The sequence below is a fragment of the Rhodnius prolixus genome, unplaced genomic scaffold (assembly GCF_049639745.1).
Source record: "Rhodnius prolixus isolate KJV_2025 unplaced genomic scaffold, Rpr scaffold_9, whole genome shotgun sequence".
Taxonomy (NCBI): Eukaryota; Metazoa; Arthropoda; class Insecta; order Hemiptera; family Reduviidae; genus Rhodnius; species Rhodnius prolixus.
This window is the reverse complement of record NW_027411604.1, coordinates 15,302,684-15,315,616: the sequence shown is the minus strand read 5'-3', so window position 1 is coordinate 15,315,616 and position 12,933 is coordinate 15,302,684. Positions and strand designations below refer to the sequence as shown.

The following is a 12,933-nucleotide window of genomic DNA, read 5'->3' as shown; positions in this document are numbered from 1 at the left end:
TTCTTTCAACATCTTCTCCAAAAGTCACTAGGAGCTTCTATCCGTGGCCTTAATTCTAATTTCTGTTCCGTAAGTGATTATGCATTATAGATTATGTTAAAGAAGTTCTACTTATTATATTTTGGATAGAGAGGCCACCAATCCAGGATAAGGAAGAGCAATCCGAAAAGACTTCCCTTGCTCTCAGATTTTTGAATTTTTTTTTAAATTCAGATTTAGTTCTGGTCTTTCGAACAAACTCTGCTTACCTTAGATGTGTTCATCAAGGACCCCACCTTAAACCTCAAGGAGTCCCAACTTCCCTCTTTTCATGATCACCCCCAGCAATAGCTATTCTCTATTCTCTACACCAGCTTATTATTGTATTTTATAAGATAGTCAAGCCACAGACCATTCCTTCACACACCCAGGTACGCATCAGACTTCGTCCCGGTATTAGGTTAATTGTAATGCATCATTTACATAATAATTTTATTATTACCCTACTCGCTACTTAAATTTGAACTACCAAACGCTATCTACTTATTTTATTTAATTAACAACACATTTGCCATTTAACTCTTCCGTTATTCAGGGACTCCACTTTTCCATTTTGCACTAGGCCCCGTAAATGAAGGTGCTGATCAATTTTGATTTAACAAATCTAAATTTGATGCAAATAGATTTTAAATTTGTGACTGGAGGCTGAAGTGAGTCTAATTATTTCTGCTTTAAATCGATATCTAAGTTATCGATGGAACTTGGAAGGATATCATACTGTATTACGGTGACACGTGAAGAAGGTTAAATTCTAAATAGAAAATAGTCGTTTGTAGTTTTGAGTGGACTGTTATAATTAAATAATGGCCATTAAGGCTGGCAAAATGAATCTCAGTAGTGGCGTTAGAAAGCGTGAAAAATGTAAAACTTCTAGAAATATGAGTTTACGTGTTAGAATGTTAAATCAGTTGAATTCTGCTCGATTTAGGTGAGTAACTCATTAGTATATCCATCCCATTGGCTTATTCAAGGTATATTCTTGTATTGGTAATATTGTTGAGCGCCTCATCAAAACCAGACTAGAATGGTGGGTAGAGTCAAATAGCGAAATCCCACAATTTCAAAAATGTCTTTATGAAAAAGTGCAGCACTCTAGGTGCAATTTCTGGCTTTGTATTCGATATTCGAAACTGCTACCCTGAAAACAAGTACAGCTGGTAGCGAATGTTGATTTAACTGTAATTACGCCTTTATTTCTGCACTATTGAGAAAATGAATGAAATGGGCGTACCAGCAAGAATTACCAAACATATCCATCTTCTCCTCTTCTCTCGATCTAGATAGGTATGTATCTCAGTATGCTGATGACATCATTCTTTTCAGCCAACTCTAGTTGAAGCCAAAATAAAACTTAACCAGCAATGATGAAATTGGTGGGAGGTGGTGCAACAATCTTAGTCTCGCATTGTCTGAGTATAAAATCAATTTAACTGTCTTTATCAGACATGGAAGGTTCACAATGCCGCTCTCAGTAACAATAGGAGGCAATCATCTATCAGAACATTAGGCATGTTAATAGACAAAACATTGCTATGTAGACAACATAATGAGCACATGGTCAAGGTGGGTGAACATTCTGAACTATGGTGCTGTTATTCAAACATCGGTAATGTTCTACAAGCAATTAATTCTTTTAGGATAGATTATGGGATCGCCACTCAAACTCATTTAGCAAAAGTTGACTGAATCCAATTCAAAGAACTGAGAAACTGTCTCGGAGCTCTCAACTCCACTCCCACGATTGCACTTCTGGTAGAGGCTCGAGATTTTTCACTTGAAATTAGGAGGAAGCTTTTAGCTTGTTTTAATGTAGACAGGCTGGCAGTCAAAAACCATCCATATGTAATGTATTAACTAGAATTTTAGCAGAAAAATATTGGCTTAAAAAGAAATCTCCAATTTTAGTTGAGGTTTTCTGCTGCCTGTTGAACATTACTTGCTCACTACATCGCCTTCCTCCGAACTCACAGCCGTTAATAAATGTCTGTTTCACATCATGCCAGCGAACTTTATGCTCTCTTTCGTTATGAATGACATATGATCGCACTCTAAAAATTGTAACAACCCGGTAGTGATCCTTCCTTTTTGATCATGGACACGTTAGATCTGCTACAGAAAATAAATCCTAATGTTAGAGAGAAGACAATATCGACACAAAACTGGCCACCCGTCTCCAAGAAACATCAATTGAGTTAATAACAACCTCAGATAAAATATAAAAGAATTTGATACAGATTCAGTAAGTTTCAGTCATTTTTTTCGGGATTGGTTTCAGTCTATTCCAAAGATACTTATTTGCATAAATAAATACTGAAATCTTGTTCTTTGGTTTCAGATACATAAATGAACAGATGTACACATCTGCAGGTAATAATTCTGTTGAAACATTTACTGAAGAAGCGGACAATTTCGAGGCATATCATAAAGGTTTCCGGCAGCAAGTTAAACAGTGGCCTATTAATCCTTTAGACATTATTATAAAATCAATAAGAAAGAGGTAGGGTTAATACACTTACTTATATTCAACTTCATGAAGAAATAGTTTCCTAAATTGAGCTTGCTGCACGAATATTCTTGATAACTTTACAAGGAGGTAAAAACTATTCTCTACCACAAGGAATTTTTTTCAAACTTAATAGATCTTGTCTTTATATAATCCCCGCTTTAGTTTCGACGCTCTTCTTTAGACTTCTGAGTATCTCTGCGATTGCGTGAAAGTTTCGCCTAAGAAAGAGTATGGAGAAAGCAAATATGGAGTTTGAAAAAGATTGTGTGGATAGTGGTTCAGATCTTGTAGCACCATACCATACTTGAGTGATTAAAGTTTTGCGACCACTTTAAATTTTGAGTGGCATTAATTTAAAATTTATCAGATGGAAATTATTTCTTGAATTCACTATTAAGCTAACTGCGTAGGATAAAAAACAGTTACTTATATTGTGTGTTTTTAGGTCTGATTTAAATGAGTTAGTTGTTGCTGATTTTGGTTGTGGAGAAGCACGACTAAGTGCTGAAATTTCATCAGTGGCTAAAAAAGTTGTGTCATTTGATTTAATGGCTGCGAATTCACGTGTTAAGGTTTGTGATGTGAGAAATACACCTCTGCCGAGTAAGAGTATCGATATACTAGTTTATTGCTTATCACTTATGGCATCTTCTTTGAATGAACATTTTAAGGAAGCTAATAGAGTTCTGAAAATTGGGTTAGAATTTTATTATTTCTAGATTTATCAAAATAAATAAAGAACTTTACAGCTTATGGCAAGTTCATCTTCTTTATGTTAATTGCTTTTTGTTATTTTGTTTTCAGTGGTACAATGAAAATAGCAGAAGTGGAAAGTAGATTTGTAAACGTCGATAGATTTATAGAAGATATTAAGCACTTTGGTTTTGAACTTCAATCAAAAAATTTTTCATATAATTTATTTTTCTTTATGGATTTTAAAAAAGTCTCTGATATTAGTAAATCTAAAAAAAAGAAACTTCCTGATGTAAGCCTTTTGCCTTGTATTTACAAGAAGAGATGATGCAATCTTTTTTTCATGATTAGATTAGCCAAATTTTTATTTATAACTAAGTATTTCTAATTGGCGTTTATACAAAGTGACTTGGAAGTTTAAAAAAAGAAATGTGTCGATTACCTGTTTACCTTTTTCTATTTCTCGTTTTATATATTCAACTGTTTTTTATATACTGCTGCACCCTATAAAAAGAGGTAAAAATGATTAAAGTTTAATGTAATTTATCTTTTATAAATTTCTACTATAACATTACAATCAGTCTCAGGTTAATGACCACACAAAATTGGAAAATGAGTTTTTTTTATTAAAAATAAAGTTTATAAAATAAATATTTATATATTTTTTGGTCTATCTTTATTCTTTTCAGATCGAATTTTTATAACACTAAGAGGTTACACATATTTCTTACCACCGTGTCAGGAAACAGCTTAGAATTTAAAAACAAATTTCAGCATTAAGGAAGTTAATTCTGTGTATAATTCAATCTATTCCGTAGACATCGCCTCCTTTTCTGAAATCTGCATTACCATAAACTTTACCACCGTCTCGTGCCACAGCACATATTATAGAGCCTCTTTCACGGTATCTGTGTGTTTCATGGCCTAGTTGTTCCAGTCTGTCGATAGTTTGCTGCAATAATGAAGGCGATAAATTCGCTGGTGTGAAACACCAGACAGTTTTTTACTAAAATTCTTTTAGTTGTAAATGAAAAATAGTCAACTAATTAAAAGCTAAGCCAAAATTCTGAGAGAAGTAATAGTTTTTTGTTTTTTTTACAAACGCCAAAAGAGAAATTTGGCTCAAAAAGCTCACCTGAAGTACGCCGTACTCGTAACTGATATGCATTGGCATCAGCTGATGATGTATTCTACTAGCATCAACTGCTTTTTTAATATCTTCACCAAACCAAAGGTGTCTTATAATCACCTATAATTCAACATTTTAAGCAAGAAAAAAATTTCGAATAAAACACTTTAACTAAAGTCAAGCACAAATTCAAACATTTTTTTAAAGGAAGAAATATTAAGCTTGAATTTCTATAATTGTACATATCTAAATATTAATGAATGACAAGAGATGTTTTACAAAGTCAGAGAATAATTGTAACATATATAACTAAAGAGTTGCAACATTTACCCAAGCAATCGCTGTAGGAATTTTAGTGCCTCCGGATGCTCCAATCACCAGCCTTACTGATTGATCTGGATCAACAACAATAGCTGGCGAAATGGAAGAAAGCGGACGCTTTTCTGGTGCTATAAAATTATTTGGCGATGGTGGTAACAAAAAATAATTCTTCCGATCAGGAATTGAAAAGTCATCCATTACTGAATTCAAAACAACCCCTGTTCGTCTGGATGTAATTCCTGCACCAAAACTGAGAAAAAAATATTTGAATTGTGTATATAATTTATAATTTAACAAAAATTGTGCAACTTAAAAACCTTACTATAAATTAACGGTGCTTGTAACTGAAACGGCATCTCCATCAGGTGATAATACAGAAATATGCGCAGTACCGTGTCCATCGGTTGTATGATAGACCGCACCATAATGATCAATTTCTTGAAATGTTTTATCGTCTTTGATTTGTCTACAGGTTTCTTTACCATACGTCTTTGAGGTAAGTTTGTGAAGCAGCTGAAATTCGTATTTATCATAAACAATAACGATTACGGATCTCTTGCCAAATTACGTGTTTTAATATAATTATTTTTACGACCATTGATGGGTTACACGATACACCTGAACTCATGTACTCTTAATCCTGGATTCTGGCATTAATTCAACGTAATGATAAAGCTTATATGTGAGGAAAAAAGAAAAAAAAACATGAAAAAGTCCCTAATTCATTGTTTTATATTAAACTGCTTTGTAGAAGTGCTTATCAAATCAGTAAAAAAATGTTTTTCGCATAAATCGAATAAGGCCACAGTGCAATGGTGTCAAACTTGACAAAAGAGCCTTTTATTAATATTTCTTCTATTTCTAGAATGGAAATTTCAAATAATAATTCATAATCAACTCTCAATAAACAATACTAAAGTGTATTTATTCTAGAGCTGTGAAACCTCTTCCATCAACTACAATCTATTTTCAAACGCTAAATTACCATGAAGTCAACCAAAGGGAAAAAAATAACATTTCCCTTTAGGTTTTGAAAATTTAAGAATTCATTAAAAACAAAAAACTCTAAAAACATCGAATATAAAAATTCATAAAATAAATAAATCAAAGCACTTTACCTCAGTCATATTAATAAAATTTGGATCAGCTAATTCTGTGCGACGTGCAAATGCAAACTTGAAAGCTTCTACCATTCTATGTATTGTCAATGTTTCTTTTTCAAAAGAATCGCTGTTCATAGCTGAAATATTGTATCCATCTAATATAGATAAAATATAAGTTAAAATAGCTCCTGAACCTGGTGGTGGAGTTGAATAAACTGTTTCTCCACCATGTAATGTCACCGAAATTGGCTGGACCCATTCTGGCCTAAAAAAGAAGAAGAAGAAATATATAAATTTACTATTTATTGCTGATTTAAACAAATTTAACAGCTGAAAATTTCTATGACAAAAACACTTACTTGTATGCTTTGAGATCATGCTCTGTGATAATACCTCCATGTTCCTTTATATCTTCAGCTAATGTTTTGGTAAGTGGGCCATCATTAAGTACATCACCACCCTCTGAAGCTATCAGTCGAAGAGTACTACACAATTTTTGGAACCGTACTAAAGATCCTATGGGTTTGTAAGAATTTGTTTCTGGATCAATAAAGGCTTCCCTAATAAAATTAAGCAAATGCTTTATTCTATTGGAAAATATATCAAGTAGAAGATATTTTTATTAAAGATCAGAGAATAATCCTAAAGAGAAGAGCAAATTTTTAGTGCCTAGGGCAATCTAATGCCTACAGAAAATAGTTCTATGAGGCTATGATACAGTACTATGAAATATCTTAAAATCTTACACACCCTCACTCGCAAGAAATAAACAATATTACGAATTATTTAAAGAAAGAGGGAATAAGTTATGCTCTGCCCAAGAAGTTGGTGAAGTAGTTAGAAAGAGGGGATTCGTAAGTGGGGATACCTAAGGCAGTGCATAGTCTGCGAGAAGATTAGGGTTTTATTGAAGACGACAGGAGGGCAGGAGCCTAGCCAGGCACAGAAACCTATGCTACAAACTTGCATTTTCAGCTAAACGTTCGTCAACTTTGAAATTTAGAGGATACTTTCAGTTTTTGCCCATCCATTATTAAGTTTAAGCAAATTAAAGTAATCGCCTAATTCTTGAGGGGTAGCTTACCGTGAAACTATCAAATTAGGTGTCTTTGACGGGGGAGTGGAAGCTTAAATTTTTATTTGATTTGAGGGACTTTAATATATGGAGCACCGGTGATATTCAATTTAAATAGTCCGCTACTTTTCATCTTGTTAGAAGCAAGAAAAAGTGAGGTGCATAGGGCATTATAGAAAAAGATGGCTTTTACTTTGTACGCCCTGAATCGAAAACTGTTTATCGTAACCTAAATTGCTGGATTTTTACCTCAAATTAGGATCGTTTTTTATTGCAGTTTTCCTGAAGAAAAGCATATCGTATTGATGTTTAGTCATATTGTAACCATTACAACTGAACTGAATTGATGGTTCCACTAATTTGGCCCATTCAAGTCTGCCATATTTCTTCCAGGCTTCCCAATAACCACGTAACTCTCCTGGCACTCCTATTGCAAGCCCACCTGCATGGAAGGAAAGAAAAATAGCTGAAATGTTTTGCAATCAGATTCAATAAAATGAAAAAAAAAATGCATGAAATCAAATTCTCTTCAGCCAAGCTGCCAAGAAGTATAATTTTTTTTTTGCTTTTATTTTGCTGACATTTAAGACGGTTAGTCTCGGTTATCAGAAAGCAGTGTACCACTAACTGAGAAATATCCTTGTTTCGTGTACAATTGCATACCTACTCTGTTAAGTAAATATTTGGAGAATTTAGAACTGGAAGATTTCATTCAATATTGTTTAGATTGATAGGACGCTGCTAAGAAAGGGCTCTTAGAAGATAATTATAAGGGACGGCTGAGTGTAAGGAGGAATGGAAACCATGCTACACAGGACCCACGTTATTGAGTACTCCTCAATAAGATAACATGGCTGTAATAATAAACTTTGGAATTCATGATTTTATGGCATATATCCTGGACCAAGCGATCCGCGCCAGCAATTTAAAGATACCTAATTAAGGTACCTGGAATAGGTTTGGTATTCGATCGAGCTACCAAAAGCGCAAAACTATGCAGCGCTTAAAAGTGGAGTAAACTCGTGCAAATTCATTACCTTCATCGTTGCAACCAGTTAGATAAAATTATTAATTATTAGCTAGTAATAAAGGTTAGATTAGTTTATAGAAATGAGTCCGCCCGCTAACCCACAGCTGCAAGATAGTTTATATACCATCAGGTGATAATATAACTATATATATAACTACAGTGACTCCCATTAATATTGGGACACCTTTTACAAAATGATTTAAAAGGAAAATGAAAACAACATACAAAAGTTTGGAATTTTTTTTTTTTTTAAATTACATTAGCAACATCTGTGGAAATTATATATAAGTATAAATCGATGAAATTCCAAACTGTTAGGTAGCACTTTTTGAAAAAGTGTGAAATAAGGCTCTCAAAAATATTGGGACACCAGAAGTGCTAGAGTTTAAATGTTCAATATTTAAAATCTCCTACTATTTAATAATTGGTTGGTAATAATTCAATAATTGCTTTTTGACTTACAATAGCCCTCAAACGATCAGGCATAGGTGAAACAAGTTTTTGGTTAATTCAGGTGGTGTTTTTTTCCTATTCTTCCAGGAAACATAGTTTTAATTCATTTTTGTTAGATATTATTCGTTTTTCTTAAAGCACTGGCTAAATATTGACATAAATGTTCAATGGGATTAAGATCTGGTGACTGCGGAGAGGTTTGGAATACTTTTGGGCAATTGTATAACAGTCACTGACGTATCACCCAAGCCGTAGGTTTGGGGTCGTTATCTTGGTAGAATTTAGAAGACCCTAAAATACCAAATATTTGGGCACTTTTTTCAAATTATATTTTAATATATTACTATAAACCATTTTGTGCATCATTCCATCAATAAACACTAATTCTCCAAATCCTGATGCGGACATCCAGCCCCAAACCAGAACTGACCCACTTCCACCCGGAGGTGCAGCTTTAAAACCCTTTAAAGTTGGCTGTAAATTCTTCTTTTCGAGTTCAGCATTCGCTTTCCTCCAGACCATAACCCTTCCATCTGACTGGAAAACATTAAATTTTGATTCATCGTTAGATTATATCATTCCAAAAGTCACTATTTACATTGAAATATTTTTCAGCAAATTTCACTCTCTTAACACGATTTATCTTACTGACAAAAGGATTCTTCCAGGCTACTCTACCATGATAGTCGAGTTTTCTTAGCACTCTCCGAACTGTTTCTGCTCCTTTTTTGCTCTCTGAACATGTCAAAAATTTCACATAGACGTTTTGGAGCTCTAAGTCGGTGATCTTTTTTAATTCTTTTAATATATAACGCTGCTCTCTCTCAGAGAGCAGTTGAGGACGGCCTTTTTGTGGGGTTGAAACAATTATTTTTTCTTTTTGGTAACGCTGAATGATGTTCCACGCAGTAGATGTTTTAGGTCAGATCAGTTTTTCTGTCTCTCTAACACTTTTTATTGTCTTTGTGCAAAGAAATTATAATATTTCTTTGTTCAATCGTTGTATTTGTATTTTTGCGCGACATGTTACACCTGGCTTGATTTATATAAACTAATTTAATTATTAATTTCATATTGAATATATGCTTAAGGTATATATTTACAAATTGTATAAATATTCGGGCAAAACCTTGGACAAACTATAAATTATAATAGTGTCCCAATATTTATGAGAGGTAGAATTTGCTCTTATTATTATATATATATATTTTTTTAATCTACCAAAACATTTTTATGTACTTATTTAAATAGTTTTTATTTAATTAATAGTAATTATAAAATGAAATGAATTTATAAAAATTTGAATAAATGGGTGCCACTTTTAATTTTCGTCAATTTTTAACTTCTGTATGTACTGTCCCAATATTAATGGTAGTCACTGTATGTAAAAACTGTAAAAGTTAAAAAAACTCAAATCACATGGGAATCGCAATTGCCATTGGTAAGTAAATGCATTACGAGGGATTAATATAACACCGTGTAATCAATGTTTGAAAATTGATACGCCAATTTCTCTTGCGTATTATCTATTTGAAAATCTAGAAACATTATTAACACAAATACTTCATACCTGTTCTAGATGGTTGCATAATGTCGGCCCAGTTTGATTTACTATGAGAATACATATACTTATCAGCCGCCATAGGAGCTTTTTCTCTTGCTATTAGGCAGTCAGCTTTTCTGTTTTTGTGACTGTATATTACCATCATGAAACCACCTCCAATTCCCATGCTATGGGCATTAAGTACACCATTACAAAAGAGTGCCGCTATAGCCGCATCTGCTGCAGTGCCTCCTTGCTTTAGGATGTTTCTATAAATTGTAAATTACATTTACGTATTAATATATTTTCAATAATAGAAGTATTTAAGGACAGTTATTTAGATTTTTAAAAATTGCTTTTGCAAGGAAAGTAGGGCACATTATTCCCGATGAATCTCGGACTGCATTCTAGATTAAAAAAACAAATCAATAAATAATAAAAAAAATAATATGATAAAATAAAATCCAAGAATTAAGGATAAATAAGTGCTTTTTGTAAATCAGCACTTACAGTTTTTCTTGGAACTGTTAAACAATTAAGAATAATAGATAAGTTCATTTTGAGAAAATTTTTTCTTTGAGAAATTCTTTCTAGTTCCAATAAAATGATGTAAGATATGCTAATATTAATAAATAAATAATGCATTTCTCTGAATAATATTTTAGTACTCCCATACGCCAAAAAATAAAGAATCAAAAATATTCCTCATGTTACACTGCAAGTAATTTGGGGATATAGGCGGAATGACAAATTACTTTTGTTTATGGAAATATGGCCCTACTCTTATCGGCCTTTCAGCCGACTTAGCAATTTCTGTGACAAGAAAAATCTAGTTCAACTTTTGAATCCTCCTCGATGAAATTAGAGGGATAGACAAGATAATTAACAAGGATAATGTTGAAGTTAGGCAAGACTAGAAGATGAGGAAAAACTAAGAGAAACAGTTTTGATGGCCAGAGGATTCTGAAAGCGAATGCTTAATTTCTAAAATCAAAATCAAAGTAGGATGATTTTCAACATTACGCTTTTTCGATCAACAGTTTTAATGTCTAATTTCATCTTCAATTCCAGATCTTTCTAGACTGCATACTGGAACTTCCTAGACTTTAAGACGACTTTTTTTCCAATCATAACGCTTTATTAAATAATTCACAAATTTTCTTATTTTGTGACTATTTCCAAGATACACATTTAAAAAATGAATTTAAAACCAATAATATATTTAGTTTTTTTAGATGGCTAGAAACGCCAACAGGTAGCGCTCGAGCATCATTTGCCCTAATTCTAATGTTATGTATATTATTTTAATTTTTATTTTAAATTCTCCATATGTTTCCAACAAAAGAGTAATTCTACAATAGAAAAACTATTTTAGACTTTAGTCCACTTCGACAATGCCTCTGCAGCTGAAAAGAATCATTTGAATAAAAAATATTTCGTTGACACCAGAAAATTTAACATTTTGGAAGTTCTACCTTATCGTATATGTATTATTGACATTTTCTACTCTCTTAGCAATAACACCATTATTCCTCTAATTTCAAATACTTGCATGTAGCAATAATATGTTGCACAAAAATTAATACTTCAAATAAAATGCCGTAAAATATAACGCCTTCTAAAAAATTGCAAGACAACTTACTGAAGAGAGATATAGATATGGGAACAAGTTATTTTTAGAGTGATATGAACAGGTTATTATAAATAAGGCAGCTGAAAGTTGTCCTATCAGCCTTTAAATAACAAAAAAGTTCTTTCAGGTCAACGTCCAACTTTTTAAGAATCAAGACAAAGAAGTTGCAATATCTAGAAAGAACTCAACACAAATTAGCTGGAGGTTTATAATCATTGTGTAAAAATAAATAATATTAAAGTAAGACGCCATTGGATATTCAAGGATTTCTGGCAAATAAAAAAAAAGATTATAAATATTTATGATATTTATTTAAAACACAATTTAAATATCACAATTTTTTTTAACTCACAAACTTACAAAGTGAAAAAAAGATTCATAAAAAGTAAATTCACTTCTTCAAAAGTAACACCCAGAATATCATTAGCTACAAAATTGGACAAAAAAAATATTTACAAAAAGTATAACTCTTTTTTTTCCAAACAACACATTCCCAAAATAATCTAAAACAACATTATCACGCTTACTCCATAAAAAGTTCCAAAAAGAGATTAGTCCATTACGCAGAACAAAATATAATCATAGCACCAATATTGGTCACACAGTCGTTTTGGGAAACTCTTGTGCAGTCCATATAAAACGAAACCAGCTTTGAAATCAGAAATTAAACGGCTACACCTTTTTGTTGTAGATTTGTTATTTTTGATTTCTTTTCAGTATTTTGTAATTTTGTTACAATCTTCCTAGAATGACCTGAAGGATCAAAATGATTTGTATGTTCACTAGCCTCTTTTTTGGTACGTTGTTTGCCACTTGCTCCAGAATACATGTGCTTATCGTGGTCGAAATTATAATGCTCGTATTCATCAAAATGGCTTTCAGACATTTTTTAATTTGTATTTGCACTTCACAAAAGTAGGAACTATACAAAAAAAAAAAATCACTAAATAAAATGGAAATTATAGGTTTCTGGCCGCTTTCCACAACTTGAAAACAAAAACAGAACTGTCCTCTAAACAGCTGCCTTACCTGTATATACAGTTATAGCGCATGCGCAGTTAAATGTCTGTAAGTTGTCAAGGGCAATAACGTCACACTGAATCCCCTCACTTGTGTGTTTGAATAATTAAACAATTTTATAAAATAATACTTTCTTACAATGCTGTTTATTGATTTATTCATTGTTTTATTTCTTTTATTTTTTCAACCCAGAAAAAATCTATTTATTTTAAAAAAGTACATACCAATAAATATTATTTTACTCCTTTATAGCTGCAACAAATAAGCTCAGTTCAAGGTATCTTGAAATAAACGCAATACTTCCAGTTTCGCAAACCTTCTTTATATTTTATAAATTTAAAACATTTTTATAATTAATAATGAACAGATCATAAAATTAAAAGTTTTG

General features: G+C 32.3%; 3 protein-coding genes across 11 annotated transcripts in view; 1 reads left to right on the top strand and 2 right to left on the bottom strand.

Annotated features, from left to right (window-relative positions):
• The first annotated feature begins 743 nt into the window (after nucleotides 1-743).
• On the top strand, nucleotides 744-3,902 carry LOC141454753 (ribosomal RNA-processing protein 8). 2 transcript variants are annotated; one of them, XM_074129330.1, is made up of 6 exons: nucleotides 814-967; nucleotides 1,363-1,602; nucleotides 1,677-2,278; nucleotides 2,375-2,536; nucleotides 2,991-3,242; nucleotides 3,350-3,902. In XM_074129330.1, the coding sequence occupies exons 4-6, from the start codon at nucleotides 2,391-2,393 to the stop codon at nucleotides 3,564-3,566; spliced, it is 615 nt and encodes a 204-aa protein (XP_073985431.1). In that variant the 5' UTR covers nucleotides 814-967; nucleotides 1,363-1,602; nucleotides 1,677-2,278; nucleotides 2,375-2,390; the 3' UTR covers nucleotides 3,567-3,902. The 2 variants fall into 2 exon arrangements, with proteins under 2 accessions (XP_073985430.1, XP_073985431.1); XM_074129329.1 differs by lacking the exons at nucleotides 1,363-1,602; nucleotides 1,677-2,278 and having other exon boundaries at nucleotides 744-967.
• The window catches only part of LOC141454751 (scoloptoxin SSD14-like), a 36,505-nt gene continuing 27,415 nt past the window's right edge, over nucleotides 3,844-12,933 (bottom strand). For 6 of the 8 annotated variants that reach the window (XM_074129321.1, XM_074129322.1, XM_074129319.1 and 3 more), the window contains exons 3-10: nucleotides 9,920-10,161; nucleotides 7,116-7,308; nucleotides 6,151-6,351; nucleotides 5,807-6,056; nucleotides 5,011-5,201; nucleotides 4,698-4,938; nucleotides 4,374-4,487; nucleotides 3,844-4,190 (exon numbers count right to left, since the gene is read on the bottom strand). In XM_074129321.1, the coding sequence (XP_073985422.1) occupies nucleotides 4,041-4,190; nucleotides 4,374-4,487; nucleotides 4,698-4,938; nucleotides 5,011-5,201; nucleotides 5,807-6,056; nucleotides 6,151-6,351; nucleotides 7,116-7,308; nucleotides 9,920-10,161 (1,582 nt within the window). In that variant the 3' untranslated portion in view covers nucleotides 3,844-4,040. Of the gene's footprint in view, nucleotides 4,191-4,373; nucleotides 4,488-4,697; nucleotides 4,939-5,010; nucleotides 5,202-5,806; nucleotides 6,057-6,150; nucleotides 6,352-7,115; nucleotides 7,309-9,919; nucleotides 10,162-11,367; nucleotides 11,488-11,534; nucleotides 11,554-12,933 lie in introns of those variants that run through there. The other 2 variants (XM_074129327.1, XM_074129326.1) reach the window with 2 other exon arrangements.
• LOC141454754 (nuclear protein 1) lies at nucleotides 11,815-12,549 on the bottom strand. Its single transcript, XM_074129331.1, has one exon. The coding sequence runs from the start codon at nucleotides 12,409-12,411 to the stop codon at nucleotides 12,190-12,192; it is 222 nt and encodes a 73-aa protein (XP_073985432.1). The 5' UTR covers nucleotides 12,412-12,549; the 3' UTR covers nucleotides 11,815-12,189.